The sequence below is a fragment of the Myxocyprinus asiaticus genome, chromosome 28, assembly GCF_019703515.2.
Source record: "Myxocyprinus asiaticus isolate MX2 ecotype Aquarium Trade chromosome 28, UBuf_Myxa_2, whole genome shotgun sequence".
Taxonomy (NCBI): Eukaryota; Metazoa; Chordata; class Actinopteri; order Cypriniformes; family Catostomidae; genus Myxocyprinus; species Myxocyprinus asiaticus.
In genome coordinates this window covers 45135820-45152558 of record NC_059371.1, presented here as the reverse complement: position 1 = coordinate 45152558, position 16739 = coordinate 45135820, and the positions used below count along the sequence as shown (strand labels likewise).

The 16739-nt window shown below is 42.3% G+C and overlaps 1 protein-coding gene across 1 annotated transcript in view; it reads right to left on the bottom strand.

Moving 5' to 3' along the window:
* The window catches only part of LOC127419328 (multifunctional procollagen lysine hydroxylase and glycosyltransferase LH3-like), an 18587-nt gene extending 2734 nt beyond the window's left edge, over nucleotides 1–15853 (bottom strand). The window contains exons 1-16 of the mRNA XM_051660677.1: nucleotides 15623–15853; nucleotides 13591–13682; nucleotides 13373–13509; nucleotides 12685–12848; nucleotides 12479–12591; nucleotides 9552–9615; nucleotides 9357–9454; nucleotides 9169–9270; nucleotides 8899–9030; nucleotides 8525–8646; nucleotides 8307–8411; nucleotides 751–876; nucleotides 531–672; nucleotides 314–427; nucleotides 149–220; nucleotides 1–58 (exon numbers count right to left, since the gene is read on the bottom strand). The exon at nucleotides 1–58 is cut by the window's left edge and continues 47 nt beyond it. Of these exons, the coding sequence (XP_051516637.1) occupies nucleotides 1–58; nucleotides 149–220; nucleotides 314–427; nucleotides 531–672; nucleotides 751–876; nucleotides 8307–8411; nucleotides 8525–8646; nucleotides 8899–9030; nucleotides 9169–9270; nucleotides 9357–9454; nucleotides 9552–9615; nucleotides 12479–12591; nucleotides 12685–12848; nucleotides 13373–13509; nucleotides 13591–13682; nucleotides 15623–15704 (1723 nt within the window). The 5' untranslated portion in view covers nucleotides 15705–15853. The remainder of the gene's footprint in view (nucleotides 59–148; nucleotides 221–313; nucleotides 428–530; nucleotides 673–750; nucleotides 877–8306; nucleotides 8412–8524; nucleotides 8647–8898; nucleotides 9031–9168; nucleotides 9271–9356; nucleotides 9455–9551; nucleotides 9616–12478; nucleotides 12592–12684; nucleotides 12849–13372; nucleotides 13510–13590; nucleotides 13683–15622) is intronic.
* Between the last annotated feature and the right edge of the window lie 886 nt (nucleotides 15854–16739).

The following is a 16739-nucleotide window of genomic DNA, read 5'->3' as shown; positions in this document are numbered from 1 at the left end:
CAAGCTCGTCGCACATTCTGTCAGAGAACGCAGGAAACCAGTACACATCTGGACACGGCTGACACACATACAAAGACACACACTTTAACTTGTATTCAATATTAAGCATTAATAAGATTGATCAAAAACACAGTCATCACTACTGCACCTGTTGAACAACATCATCATCATCCTCAAAAATCCTGGAATAATTCTCATGGATATATTTCTCCCTCCAGTCCTGAAACACACACACAGACACACAGACAGAGGTTAGTGTTAGTTCAGGTGTTTCTCTCATCACATGTGTGTTTAATGGCAGTGAGAGTCTCACCGCTGGGTTGTCAAATATCTGCCACATGTCTGGATACAGACGACTGGTGTTATAGTTACTGGAGGAGACCAGACGACCAAACTCATCTCTGTTTGATACAAACATGAACACACCCTGCAGGAGAACACACACAAACACTCAGGATAATTAACTGAAAGCACAATATGATAATTATGATTGGGGCTGATTTTTATTTATTTTTTTTAAATGCTCCCACCTGCTCGCGGACGCTCTTACAGAACGTCATGTCGGGATCCATTCCCTCCTGCTGATAGAGAGAAACCGCAGCCAGACGCGTGCGCAGCGTCTCTCCACGAATCAGATACACTTGAGTGATGTACGGGACGTTCCACAGACCACTGCAACACAGAGAGAGAGACACGTAAACATTTACACACACTCGACACATTCATTAACATAATGGAGAATATACTCACACTCGTTTGCTCTGCACGATGTCGATGTAATCCTCAGATCGGGAATAAAAGCCCTCAGGACTCAAAGCACCCCAGAAGTTTGACCAGAGCTTCCCGTGACGGGACAACATGGGTGCTATCACACCCCTGACACACACACACACACACACACACACACACACACACACACACACAGAGAACATCATGTGTTAAAGACTTAAGCACTCTCGGAAAAGTGGTAGCATTCATTTTTTAATCTCTTCTCTATCAACGTTATAAAATGATTTCCAGCCATGTTTAAAATATGAGACCACTGAGAAGACACTCCTAGTTCATTCTTGTGTCACATCTAATTGGATAATTAATATAATAATAATTGGACTCAAGATGGCGCCGAGTATGGCTGCTGCGTTGCGAGCTCCGACACAACATAGTAATGTTTTGTTTGTTTTGTTCACAATTCTTATGTTTTTTGTATTGGATGCCTTATTGACTAAGACAGACAAACACTTTTGGACATTGGTTCAGCAATTTCACACCGTAAACCGGACTTCAAATTCCTCAATGCTGACCCGCTGTTTATAAACACGCAAGCGGAGCCCTTTGTCTGGGCAGCACGGCCGCGGAAACGCAAAAGGAAAAGGGGAAACAGAGCCGGCGTTCTCATCAGAGTAAGACGCCGGGCAAATCGACCCCCGCTACCCACTATTCTACTGGCAAATGTTCAGTCTCTGGATAACAAGCTCTGTGAGCTGAAAGCGCGGATCTCTTTCCAACGAGAGACGAGGGACTGCTGCATTATCTGCCTAACGGAAACTTGGATGTCTGCGGAGATTCCAGACTCAGCCATTGAACCCACGGGGTTCTCCATGCACCGAGCGGACAGAGCGAAAGACCTCTCAGGTAAAAGCAGAGGATGGTGGTGTATGTTTTATGATCAACAAATCCTGGTGTGATCAGAGGAACGTACATTCCATCAAGTCTTTCTGCTCTCCTGATCTGGAATTTCTCATGCTTCTGTGTCGACCATTCTGGCTACCGAGGGAATTCACAGCGGTCATTATCACTGCTGTGTACATCCCGCCACAAGCCGACACAGACCGGGCACTCAAGGAACTGTATGGGAGTATAAGTGAGCAGGAAACCGCGCACCCTGAGGCCGCGTTCATTGTGACCGGGGACTTTAATAAAGCCAGTTTAAAATCAGTTGCACCAAAATAACACCAGCACATTAGTTTCAACACACGAGGGGACCGGGTTTTGGACCATTGCTACTCTCCCTTCCGGGATGGCTACAAATCCCTCCCCCGCCCACCATTTGGCAAATCGGACCACTCTTCCATTCTGCTTCTGCCCGCTTACAGGCAGAAACTGAAACAGGAAGCACCCACCCTCAGAACGATCCAGTGCTGGTCGGACCAATCAGATTCTACGCTACAAGACTGTTTTGATCACATGGACTGGGAGATGTTCCGGTCCACCTCTGATGACGACATCGAGCATTACGTTGATAGCGTAACGTGTTTCATCAGAAAGTGCGTAGAGGATGTTGTTCCAAGCAAAACAATACGGATCTACCCGAACCAGAAACCATGGATAAATAGCGATGTTCGCGCGGCACTTAATGTGCGGACCTCCGCTTTTAATTCCGGGAACGCGGAGGAGCATAAACAAGCCAGTTATGCCCTCCGAAAAACTATCAGAACCGCAAAACATCAGTACAGGAGCAAGATTGAAGGACAGTTTAACACCACCAACTCTAGAAGCATGTGGCAGGGAATTAACATCATCACGGACTTTAAAGGGAATAAAAACTCCACCGTGAACACCGCTGCCTCTCTTCCGGATGAGCTAAATACTTTTTATGCTCGTTTTGTGGAAAATAACACCGCCCTCGCGGAGAGAGCTCTCGCGGCCGAAGCTACAGAGGTTAGTTTACTCTCCGTCTCTGTAGTGGATGTAACCCGATCCTTCCGACGGGTGAATATCCGCAAAGCCGCGGGCCCAGACGGCATTCCGGGCCACGTCATCAGAGCGTGCGCGAACCAGCTGGCTGGTGTTTTTACGGACATTTTCAACCTTTCCCTCTCTTTGTCTGTAGTCCCCACATGCTTTAAAACATCCACCATTGTGCCTGTTCCAAAGCAATCAAAAATAATTTGCTTAAATGACTGGCGTCCTGTTGCTCTGACCCCCATCATCAGCAAATGCTTTGAGAGACTAATCAGAGATTACATCTGCTCTGTGCTGCCTCTCATCACTAGACCCATTGCAGTTTGCTTACCACAACAACCGCTCCACTGATGATGCCATTGCATCTACAATACACACTGCTCTCTCCCACCTGGAAAAAAAGAACACTTATGTGAGAATGCTGTTTGTAGACTACAGCTCAGCATTCAACACCATAGTGCCCTCCAAGCTTGATGAGAAACTCCGGGCTCTGGGCTTAAACAGCTCACTGTGCAGCTGGATCCTGGACTTCCAGTCAAGCAGACGCCAGGTGGTTAGAATAGGCAGCAACATCTCCTCATCACTGACCCTCAACACTGGAGCCTCACAGGGCTGTGTTCTCAGCCCACTCTTGTATTCCCTGTACACACATGACTGTGTGGCAACACACAGCTCCAATGCCATCATTAAGTTTGCTGATGACACGACGGTGGTAGGTCTGATCACTGACAACGATGAAACAGCCTACAGAGAGGAGGTGCACACTCTGACACACTGGTGTCAGGAGCACAACCTCTCCCTCAACGTCAGTAAGACAAAGGAGCTTGTGGTGGACTTCAGAAGAAAAGACAGAGAACACAGTCCCATCACCATCAATGGAGCACCAGTGGAGAGAGTCAGCAGCTTCAAGTTCCTGGGTGTCCACATCACTGAGGAACTCACATGGTCCATCTACACTGAAGCCGTTGTGAAGAAGGCTCATCAGCGCCTCTTCTTCCTGAGACGGCTGAGGAAGTTTGGAATGAACCACCACATCCTCCCAAGATCAAAATACATCAGCACTGCACTTTATTACCCTTACTTTATTACCCTTACTCTTATATCTCACACCGGACTGTCATAAATTATATTATTATTATATTATATTCTCTCTTAACAACTGACTATCAACCGACAGCCTGAATGTCAATACAGTACAATACTGTACATTCTATATTTACTACTATATATACTTTTTTATATATTTTTATTTTTTATTTTTATTGAATAATGTGTATGTATATAGTGCGTATTGTATACTGTACAGTGTATGTTATTATTTGTATATTGTTGAGTGTAATTATGTGTATAACAGATGTTTAAATTGTGTTAATTTGATGTTATTGTAAATTGGTATATGTCTCATCACTGTCACGACTGCTATGTTGATCGGAACTGCACCCAAGAATTTCACACACCATTGCACATGTGTATATAGCTGTGTGACAATAAAGTGATTTGATTTGATTTGACTTGACATCTAATTCTTCGCCGTTTCATTCCTGATTTAAAAAGCGGACAGCGGCTGTAACACGTTGGTGACAAAGGCTGACCTCCATTCACCGAACAGGATTGTAATGTTAACAGGCTGGTAGGCCGTCCTAACCGGATTGCTGCTGTCATGCCACTCTTCTGCTGTGGATCATCTCGTGGAAATTCCTGGGGTTCATACTGCTTCTTTTTCCATGGACTCCCGGCTCTTGGTCACAAGCTAACGCTAGCTTTGTGCTAACGTTCCTAAACCGGACCATGCTGCCACTGTACTTCACTTCAGATCTTTATAACTTCAATAATCACCTGAGTCCGGACTGCATGGATATTCTCAAAGAAGCTGAAATACTTCGCAGAGGCCCTCCTCTACATAGAGGCTCTGGCCTCGTATTTACATACAATGTCACATCCCCAAACTCTATCCCACCCCTGCTGTCTGTACATCCCCTCTCGTCAACTATTATAATGATACACTCTCCTCTTGTCTTGATCAGCTGGCTCCCATCAAAACCAAAATAGTCTCATTTACACACTCAGCTCCCTGATATCCACTAGAACTTCACCAAATAAAATCCCGTAAGCGCCAGCTTGAAAGACTCGGCAAGTAAACTGGTCAAACAGTGCATCTTCAAGCCTACTCAGAATACATTCAACACTATAAAGACACCCAACAAAACCCGGATCACCTATTACTCTGATCTCATACATTCTGGTTCTACCAACCCCAAGGCTCTCTTCTCCACAATAAACAAACTTCTCAGACCCAGTGACAACACCTCCAAATCCTTCACAGTAAACAAGTGCAACACTTTAATTTTTTCAAACAACAACTGAGATGATCTACAGCAACCTGACCACCTCCATTCCCCTTATTACCTCCCCACCTATCTCACTCCCCTTTACTATCCAGTCCCTGTCTCAGTTTTCCCCTGTCCCCCCAACGGAGCTGTCTAACATTATGGTAGGAATGAGAAACTCCACTTGTGTTCTGAATCCCATCCCATCTAATCTTGTCAAGGACCATCTCCTTGCTATTTCCTCACTCATCACAGAAATCATTAACTCCTATTTCAGCTCTGGTTCAGTCCCCGAAACACTCAAACTGGCTGCTGTAACTCCCATCCTCAAAAAACCTGGAATAAATCCTGATATCATGAGCAATTTCCGGCCCATCTCTAATCTCCCTTTTCTGTCACAAATACTGGAACGTGTTGTCGCCTCCCAATTCAAAGCACACCTTATCTCTAATGACATGTTTGAACCATTTCAATCCAGTTTCTGCTCACAGCATAGCACAGAATCAGCCCTCCTCAAAGTCATTAACGACCTCATCCTCTCCTCAGATTCTGGTCACCTCAGCATCCTCATCCTCTTCGACCTCACTGCAGCATTTGACACCATTAACCACACCATCCTTCTCTCTCATCTTGAATCTTCACTCAGCATCACTGGTACTGCCCTCTCTTGGCTAAGGTCATATCTCACAAACAGACAACAGTTTGTCCATATCAACAAATGCACTTCCTCCACTGCTCCTTTGTCCCAAGGCATGCCACAGGGTTCAGTGCTTGGCCCCCTTCTATTCATTCTTTACATGCTCCCCCTTGGTAACATCATACATCGTCATGGTCTCCACTTCCACTGTTACGCTGATGATGTCCAGCTCTACATCTTGACTAAATCCATCACCACTGCAACTCATTCCATTCTGACCAACTGCATCACTGAAATTAAATCATGGATGCAAGCCAACTTCCTCAAACTATACTGCGATAAATCAGACATGATCATTATTGGTCCTAAATCCCTCACCAAAACCACTCAGAACTTCTGCCTCACCATTGACAACTCCATTCTGCTTCCCTCTCCACACAATCGCAACCTCTGAATCATTTTTGATAGCAACCTCTCCTTCGATCACAACGTCAATCAAATCACCAAAACTGCCTTTTTCCACCTAAAGAACATACCTCATCTCCGTCCATCACTTTCCTTCTCTGCTGCTGAAATTTTGATCCATGCCCTCATCACATCCAGAATTGACTACTGTAACAGCATTCTTTATGGCACATCATCCAAAGTCCTAAATAAACTCCAGTACATCCAGAACTCTGCCACATGCTTGCTCACTCACTCCCGTAACCACATCACACCTGTCCTCCAGAAGCTTCACTGGCTTCCTGTTCCACGACGGATTCATTTCAAAGTTCTCTTCATTCACAAAATCCTCCATAACCAGGCCCCCTCCTATCTCACCGACCTGCTCCATCACCACACTCCTTCCCATAGCCTCTGCTCTTTAGATGCTAAATTACTGTCTACACCACTCAGGACCAAGCACCACACTACTTTTTTCACTCCAGATTAATTCTTGAATCAATCTTGATTCATTCATGTTTAACTCCTGATTCATTCCTGTTTTACAATCAATTTAATCATGTATCAGTGTTAGTTTATTTCTGTTTTACTCCTAATTATTTTTTTCACTTCTGATCCATTCTTGTATCACTCCTGATCCATTCTTGTATCACTCCCGAACAATTCATGTATCGCTCCTGATTCATTCTTGTATCACTCCAGATCCATTCTTGTATCACTCCTGATCCATTCTTGTATCACTCCCGAACAATTCATGTATCACTCCAGATCCATTCTTGTATCACTCCTGATCCATTCTTGTATCACTCCCGAACAATTCATGTATCGCTCCTGATTCATTCTTGTATCACTCCTGATTCATTCTTGTATCACTCCTGATCCATTCTTGTATCACTCCCGAACAATTCATGTATCACTCCCGAACAATTCATGTATCACTCCTGATCCATTCTTGTATCACTCCAGATCCATTCTTGTATCACTCCCGAACAATTCATGTATCACTCCTGATCCATTCTTGTATCACTCCCAAACAATTCATGTATCACTCCTGATCCATTCTTGTATCACTCCTGATTCATTCTTGTATCACTCCAGATCCATTCTTGTATCACTCCCGAACAATCCATGTATCACTCCAGATCCATTCTTGTATCACTCCCGATTCATTCTTGTATCACTCCAGATCCATTCTTGTATCACTCCCGAACAATTCATGTATCACTCCAGATCCATTCTTTTATCACTCCCGATCCATTCTTGTATCACTCCCGATCCATTACTTGTATCACTCCTGAACAATTCATGTATCACTCCAGATCCATTCTTGTATCACTCCTGATCCATTCTTGTATCACTCCCGAACAATTCATGTATCACTCCTGATTCATTCTAGTATCACTCCAGATCCATTCTTGTATCACTCCTGATTCATTCTTGTATCACTCCTGATCCATTCTTGTATCACTCCTGATCCATTCTTGTATCACTCCTGATTCATTCTTGTATCACTCCCGAACAATTCATGTATCACTCCTGATTCATTCTTGTATCACTCCCGAACAATTCATGTATCACTCCAGATCCATTCTTGTATCACTGCCGATCCATTCATGTATCACTCCAGATCCATTCTTGTATCACTCCAGATCCATTCATGTATCACTCCAGATCCATTCTTGTATCACTGCCGATCCATTCTTGTATCACTGCCGATCCATTCTTGTATCACTGCCGATTCATTCTTGTATCACTGCCGATCCATTCTTGTATCACTCCTGATTCATTCTTGTGTCACTCCTGATTCATTCTTGTATCACTTCTGATCCATTCTTGTATCACTCCTGATCCATTCTTGTATCACTCCCGAACAATTCTTGTATCACTCCTGATCCATTCTTGTATCACTCCTGATTCATTCTTGTGTCACTCCTGATTCATTCTTGTATCACTTCTGATCCATTCTTGTATCACTCCTGATCCATTCTTGTATCACTCCCGAACAATTCTTGTATCACTCCTGATCCATTCTTGTATCACTCCTGATCCATTCTTGTATCACTCCTGATCCATTCTTTTATCACTCCTGATTAAGTTCTGTTACACATTCAGTTTAATCCTGTATCACTCCTGATTTATTCAGGTTTCACTCCTGTATAAAGTGAAATGTTTACACTATAGAATCATGTGCTGTGTTTGGTTTGCCGTTCACTCACTTGTTCTCTTCAATGAGAATTTGTAAAACATCTAGATTAGTCAGCGCAACGTCAGAGTCTATACTGAAGAAATAATCACAGGTCACATCCTTCTTACACGCCTCCCTGAAAAACACACACAAACACTTTCACTGACAGAATCATGGGAAAGACCGATTCAAACACAATGAATTCAGCATAAACATTCGAATGAAAGAGAATGTTGTGCATTTGTTTACACTGCCATGGTTCTGGCCTGGTCCTGCCGAAGGTTTTCCTCTGGTCCAATTATTTTCGCCCCGGCGAACAGTGAGCGATGACGCGTCCAGAACCGCTCCACGTGCTGCTCATGATAGACTACCTGCATGCACACACACACACACGTGCGCATGAGGAGTCGGGCTGCTTGAAGACCGTCGTAAGTGCATGCATGTACATGTCACCATGTTTCTCAATCACATTTGTGGACATGTACTGAAGTTAGCATGAAATGACCATGTGTAGAAACTACATGTGTCTACAGAGCACAATGATGTGCTAATATATGGAATGTGGCTACTAACATTGTTATGTATGGAGTCAAGCGTGTGTGTGTGTGTGTGCGCGTACATACGTTGTTGTGTATGAAGAGCCGCAAGCGTGTGTGTGGGTAGTTCAGTATTGCGAGTCTCTCCAGAAATTCTTCTAGAAACGGTGTCGGCTGCTCGATAAATACAGCGAGATGAACCAGCGGCATTTCCTCGTCCTACACAAAAACACACAACATTACAACTACACAAAAAACACATTAATATTACACAATACATTTCCATTACAACCACATCCTCCTAAACAACATTATATGTTTTAGATTTATGTTTGTTTAGAGTAGTTGGACACTCACAGATAGCGGATTCAGATCGAGAAGATCATCATCACAGATTCCACAGCCGTGCTCATATGTCCACGCTGTCGGCACGTAATTACCCAGATAATTCAGCTGCAGCTACACACCGAAACATGTGAACGTCTGCTTATTAAATGAGGGGTTATACTTAACACAGGGGTTATTGTGCAGAATGTTTACATTACCTTAGTCGGCCCGTTGCCATGGATAATAACAGGAAGTGTGTCATAGGCCACGTTCCGAGCCCGGACTCGAGATTTCTCAAACTTCAGGACCACTTCATCTGGAAAAACACACAAACACACATACATTACACAAAGAGCAACAGTACACTCAAAACTGTGTGTGAATGATGTATTTGTGTGTGTGTGTGTGTGTACCTATGGCTCCATTAAGGTTCTGAAATATCTGGGATTTGTGGTCCAGCGTAATGTTGAACTTTCTCTGGAAAAGTAATACGGTGTTAAGCATGAACAGTTACATATGAACAGTCACGTAACATCCACGCAACTCAATGTCAACATTCACTCTCTACCATTATATACTTGTTCTGCAGAAATATTATAATTTAATTAATTTAATTGCACTTTATTTATTTGCCACAGTTCCATACTGACCGGAAAAGACAGGAATGATGGAGAGAGGAGTGTGGATAATAGAGCAGGGTATCGATACAGATTTCCAGATTTGATTTGATTACAATTCACAAGCTCTCGATTCGATTCAATTCTGAAAACAACTGGGTATATTTCAGACATAATGTAAATTTTTGAAAGCAATTTGACCATTTTCAATAGAAGTCGACTGGTAGTGGATTTTGCCGATACCGATAACTAAGGTGGTGGGAAAGACCGATAACCGATTAATCGGCCGATAGTTTTTAAAATTGATTTATAGAATGTCAAAATGTCTTATTTTGAAATGACGAAATGATGAAAAAAATATCGACAACTACCTACATAGATTTTTGCTGATAACGATAGACCCAAAAAGCAACTATCGGCACCGATTAATCGGTAAAAGCGATAAATCGGTCTACCTCTAGTTTTCAATAAAATATTTCAATAGCACAAAAAAAACACAAACTAATTTGTTTTAAGTTATCAAGTAATTATTAAAGACATGTAAACAGTCAATAACAAAGAACTAAATTAGAAGCAATAGAACAAATAAAAACAATAGAACAAAGATACAAATTAAGAAATCAGTGCCAGAGGTCAAGTATTCAAGTTAACATTCAAAAGTCATTAAATTTAACATTAAACTACTTTAATCACTGGTCTTCGCTTTATGATTATAATTAGGGCTGTAAAGTTAAAATTGGTAATCAGATTAATTACATGATGTGCCGATTAATTAAGTAAATTAATCACATCTCAGCATTTACTGAGAAAGGCACCCAAATAAAGATAATTTAGTATACTGTATAAAACTTAAAATAAGCATAATATATAATCAATATTATAATTCAGATCATTTATATACATTACATCATCTGCAAATACTGTGGTAGCAGACAAGTTAAACATTTCTACAATACAAAAAGTGGCTTAAAAGTCCAAATATTGTTTGTTTTATTTCCATTTCATTGAACATAACCCAGTAATTGTACTACTTCCATCTGCGCTATTTTTAAATATTGGTCTATGTACTCATAACTCTTTTGGAGCGTCTCACTTTAGTTGCGTTGGGTCTCATTCGTTTTCAGCATCTCTAGTTATAAGCACTGTGTTTTTAAGATGTTTTGTCAAGTTAAACATAGTTTGAAACTTTGAAAAACATGTCTAGAGATCCCTGCATTCTGTTGTGCTCTGTTTAACTGTATTTAAGCACAAAAGCTGTGCTGCCTGCTTGCTGGTTTGATGAGGCGTGTTGACGTGCTGACTGCCCCCTACTGCCACATCAAGGTGGTACATCAAGCTTGAATTGGTCTGATGGTAAGAACAGGAATTTACATAGGATCAAGGGTGTGATTAAAGCTACACTATGTAACTTTTGGCCCTCTAGCGGCTGCAGCATAGCACTGCAACTTGCGGAGGAACACCGTTCTGGTTATTACGTGAGCTGACCTTTGGCTCTGTTCTTCCGCGTGGACGAATCTGATGGTTTGAGGAAAACCGGCGTAACCATGGTTACAGGTGATCATCTTAAAGGTCTAGCGCACTCAACACGCAGGACCGCCCACTCCGCGATGACGTCATTTTTGCCTCGTGCTCCCTCGTGCTATTGCGGACGCGTCAAGTATAAACCAGGCTTTATATCAGAGCGAATGTCACTAACAACAACAAAACTCACCCCCTCTCCTAAAAAATAAACAAATAAATAACGAAAGGAAGAAAAAGACGGATATCCAGAAAATGTCTTATTAGCAGGTATGTAATACATTTTCCGCTGTTGTTTTGACTTATTGAAAACATTAAAACATTTTGGTAATGCTGACATTAGACAATGATTGCTAGTTATATCAGATAAAGTCAAACGGTGGAAACTATTATAAACAGAGCTGCAAGCAGTGATTAACGGGGATCAAGCCTTTAAGGTCCTTTAAGTTCACATGCAACAGATATTAAGTATTAATTAGCCTGAAAGCAACTAAAACAATGTTAAAGTGCCTTAATTTTGAGAAACATCAGGTGAGATATCACACAGATATGGTATTTTTTACATTTCTGACTGTTCTAGCGCCACCAAGAGGCAAAGATGTGCAGTTTTTTTAATGTGTCCTCAGAATGACCCCATACATAAGTGTCTCAAATTTGGTGAAAATATCTGATTCTGTTCAACAGTTATAACCATTTTAGTAAAAGTGGCTACGCCCATTACGAACATTTTGGCCAAATCCTGGAATCCTGGAGTCACGAGTTTGAATCCGGGGCGTGCTGAGTGACTCCAGCCAGGTCTCCTAAGCAACCAAATTGGCCCGGTTGCTAGGGAGGGTAGAGTCACATGGGGTAACCTCCTCGTGGTCACTATAATGTGGTTCGCTCTCGGTGGGGCGCGTGATGAGTTGTGCGTGGATGCTGCAGAGAATAGCGTGAAGCCTCCACACGTGCTACGTCTCCATGGTAACGCGCTCAACGAGCCACGTGATAAGATGCGCGGATTGACGGTCTCAGACGAGGAGGCAACTGAGATTCGTCCTCCGCCACCCGGATTGAGGCGAGTCACTACGCCACCACGAGGACTTGGAGCGCATTGGGAATTGGGCATTCCAAATTGGGGAGAAAAAAATAAATAAAATAAAAAAAAAATACTGTTAGTGGTAACAGTCCAGCTAATGAGACACTATCAACACACACACACACACCCTCTGCTCTTTGTCCAGGTAGATGCGTGTGTAAAACAGCTGGTCATCATCATCGTCTTTGTATTTCCACTGCTGCACAATGCCATAAATCTCAGGAACGTAGCCAATAAAACCTACATGCACAAACACAATAACACAGGCGTCAGCTGTTATGACCAGAGTTGTCCTGTTCAGTATTCAGCTTTCCAAAGTCCATTCTCTCTTACCTCCAGAGTTGAGGTAGCGTTTGCCATTGTGCACCGCTGGGTATTTTGAAGCGAGTCTTTGGTCCGGCCAGCAGAATCCCTCCGCAGAGAAAACCACACGATGAGCAAATTCAGAAAACTTCCTGAGCAGCTCGCCTGGACCGCTGGCTAAAATCACATCATAACTACACGCACGCCATTAAAACACACATTAGTTTCGACTCGTCGAAAGCACGTTTGCGATAAATGCACTTATGATGGAAGTCTATGGGGCAAGTGCACAGGATGAAGTTGAAACTATCGCTCTGTTTTGAAAGCATAATCATAACAATTAAATGTTCACGTGAGACTGTTGTGATCGAATCACTTTCTAATCCTGACCGTGTAAAGTTATATCAACGCATGTCAGACGTTCATCCGCCTAAAAAAGTAGTCCCCCATCAAATGAATGATTTTGACACTTTTACAGCTCAAATAATAAACATGCTTACGGGAGAATTCATGCAAGAGCTTGAACAATAATACAGCTTCACATTTCTGCTTTTAAACCCTCTGGAACACTTGTCCCGTAGACTGCCATTGTGCGAGCATTACAACAGATATGTCGGTTATCGTGTTACATAGGAGAGAAAGATGGAAAAAAGTATCAATAGAAAGCAGGTCAATGCATTGTGTTGTGCGTGTGTGGTATGTGTATGTGTGTACACACCTGTCTACAAACATGACGACAGTGTTTTGTTTGTCTTTGTGTTTCTGTAGCTCTTTCTTCAGCCAGCGAACCTTCTGACCACCACCAACAGTCCTGGCCACATCACCACCCTTCCACTCCTCACCCAGACCCAGAACCTGCACAACACAAACACACATGTGAGATGAGCTAACGGAGCAGCAGATGAGATCTGGAGGTTAAACGGGTGGATGTGGCACCTGAACAGTGTAGTTGAACTGTCTGATTGTCCTCATGAACCTCAAGTAGCCATCGGTCACTTCTGTAGCTGCTGTAATCACCAACAACTCATCTGCAGAGACACATATATTTCACGTATTTCAAAGATTTGTGTGCACTTCCTTTAGCATGAGAAGCTGAGGACTTCATGCAATCTCTCTACTGTTCTGTACGGATGTCATCTTTGTGTGTTATTACGTGGGGATATAGACGTATGTGCTTTCCTGTGCATGTGTGTATTCTTGTGTGTATCTGCATACGTCTCATCTATCTGTAAGGTATAACTTATGTACTTGTTTATTTAATAATGATTTTTTCTTCTTCATATGTGTGTATATGTATGTATATATTAGCCATTCTTGTAATTACAAGCCAGGTTCATTCTAGTCATAAATAGGTCTTTATTGCATAATTTACGACCAGATATGGTTGGGTAAGGTGGGAGGGAGACTGAGCGTTTGGGATGGGGTGTGTGTTAAAAACATATCTTTTTTTGTTTACTCTTTGTCCTGAGTAATTAATCCTTGTGTGACCTCTGGGACATTTTTGTCATAGTTACACTCGGGACCTTCAGGACAAAAATGTCCCCATTGAAACCCATTAAAACTGCAATATTTGATCTCAGTGCCATTAAAGCATAAAATCATGAATTCTATGATATTACGCTTTCATTCCGGAGCACTGGCTTAAAATCTACATAAAAAAATGTCCCATGTCCTCCTGGTGGCGTGGTTACTCGCCTCAATCCGGGTGGCGGAGGACAAGTCTCAGACCGTCAATCCGTGCATCTTATCACGTGACTCGTTGTGCATGACACCGCGGAGACTCACAGTATGTGGAGGCTCATGCTACTCTCCACGATCCACGCACAACTTACCACACGCCCCATTGAGAGCGAGAACCACTAATCACGACCACTCGTTGAGCGCGTTACCATGGAGACGTAGCACGTGTGGAGGCTTCACGCTATTCTCTGCAGCATCCACGCACAACTCACCACACGCCCCACCGAGAGCGAACCACATTATAGTGACCACGAGGAGGTTACCCCATGTGACTCTACCCTCCCTAGCAACTGGGCCAATCTGGTTGCTTAGGAGACCTGGCTGGAGTCACTCAGCATACCCTGGATTCGAACTCGTGACTCCAGGTGCGTTAGTCAGCATCAGTACTCGCTGACTGTATGTGTGTATTGATACATTTGTGTGTAAACAACAACAGTGGCATTATGTAAACAAACTGGCATTTAAAGGGTTAAAATCCTGCAAATTAATGTATATTTGGTAGTTATGATCAGGACTGATGTAACTCAGTGAAAGTGGAAAATAATATGAATATATAATATTATTATGGCAGTTTTCTGACACAGACATTTTTGTCTTCTAAGGACTTCAGAGTAACTATTTTAAATTGACGCAATGTGGTATTCAATAAAAATACAATGGTTAAAAAATTGAAAATAATTCAATAAAATAAAAATAAAAAATAGTGTTTGAAAAGTATAGCCATATGCATATAAACTACTGTAAAAATGACAATTTAAACAACTTTACAGCTCAAATAATACATGAGTTTTAACTAATTTTATAAAATTATAATCGTCACATTTCTGCCTTTAAACCTCCAAATATTGCCCCCATTGACTTCTATTGTAAGTGTCTCACTGGAACACACATTTAAAGAAAAGGAGGAACCAGTCCAAATTAATTTTTGTGATAATCAACATCATGACAATAGAGCTGAACTTTTATTAAACCCGGAATATTCCTTTAAGAGAACTTTAATAATCAGGGTAAACTAATCTGGTAAAATAAAAGTTAACTAATAGAAATATTTTCACTACAGATGAAGTTCGGGTGGGTTTTACTTCTGTTTTCAGGGTTCTGATCAGTGAGCAGTGATTCGGATCGGTTCGAGCGCAGTTACATTCACATCAGAATTCGGTTCGACTGAACACTTAAATGCGATACAAACTAACGGCCGACAGTGACTTTGATGTTAACGATCTTGTACCTGGTGTTCCGGGTCGCGGTTCGGTCCGGCAGAGCTGAAGGAAGCTCAGAATCAGCGCCAGAATCACGCGCACCGCCGTCATCGCGCTCGCCTGCTCCGGTTCTACCGGGTTCGGTTCAGTTGTCCTGTTGCTCGAACGCAGAACTCTCCCGAACTTCGCGGACGGACAACTGGAATGTTGGGGTCAGCCTGAAGAAACGCCCCATTTCCGCTCCGTCGCCGTATGAGCGTGCAGCAGAAGATGACGGACAGAGAAGCAGCCAATGGGAAGAGAGAACGCGACAGGAATGACCAATCAGAATCAGACAAACAAAAAGTAAATCTTTAGAAATATCACAGCCCTCGGCTACAGAAACAGATGTGTGTGTGTGTGTGTGTGTGTGTGTGTGTGTGTGTGTGAGAGAGAGAGAGTGTGTGAGAGAGAGTGTGTGTGTATGAGTGCGTGTGTTTGTGTGCGTGTGTGAGTGTGTGTATGTGTGAGAGAGAGAGAGAGAGTGTGTGAGAGTGTGTGTGTGTGTGTGTGTGTGTGTGTGTGTGTGTATGTGTGAGAGAGAGAGAGTGTGTGTGTGAGTGTGCGTGAGGGAGAGTGTGTATGTGTGTGCGTGTGCGCGTGTCAAATCAAAATCAAATCACTTTTATTGTCACACAGCTATATACACAAGTGCAATAGTGTGTGAAATTCTTGGGTGCAGTTCAGATCAACATAGCAGTCGTGACAGTGATGAGACATATACCAATTTACAATAACATCAAATTAACACAACACAATTTAACATCTGATATACATAATTACACTCAACAGTACACAAATAATAACATACACTGTACAGTATACAATACGCACTATATAGATACACATTATACAATAAAAATAATATATACAGTATATTATATACAGAATGTACAGTATTGTATTGTATTGACATTCAGGCTGTCAGTTGATAGTCAGTTGTTAAGAGAGAACATAATATAATAATAATATAATTTATGACAGTCCGATGTGAGATATAAGAGTAAGAGTAATAAAGTGCAGTGCTGATGTATTTTGATCGTGGGAGATCAAGAGTTCAAAAGTCTGATCGCTTGGGGGAAGAAGCTATCATGGAGTCGGCTGGTG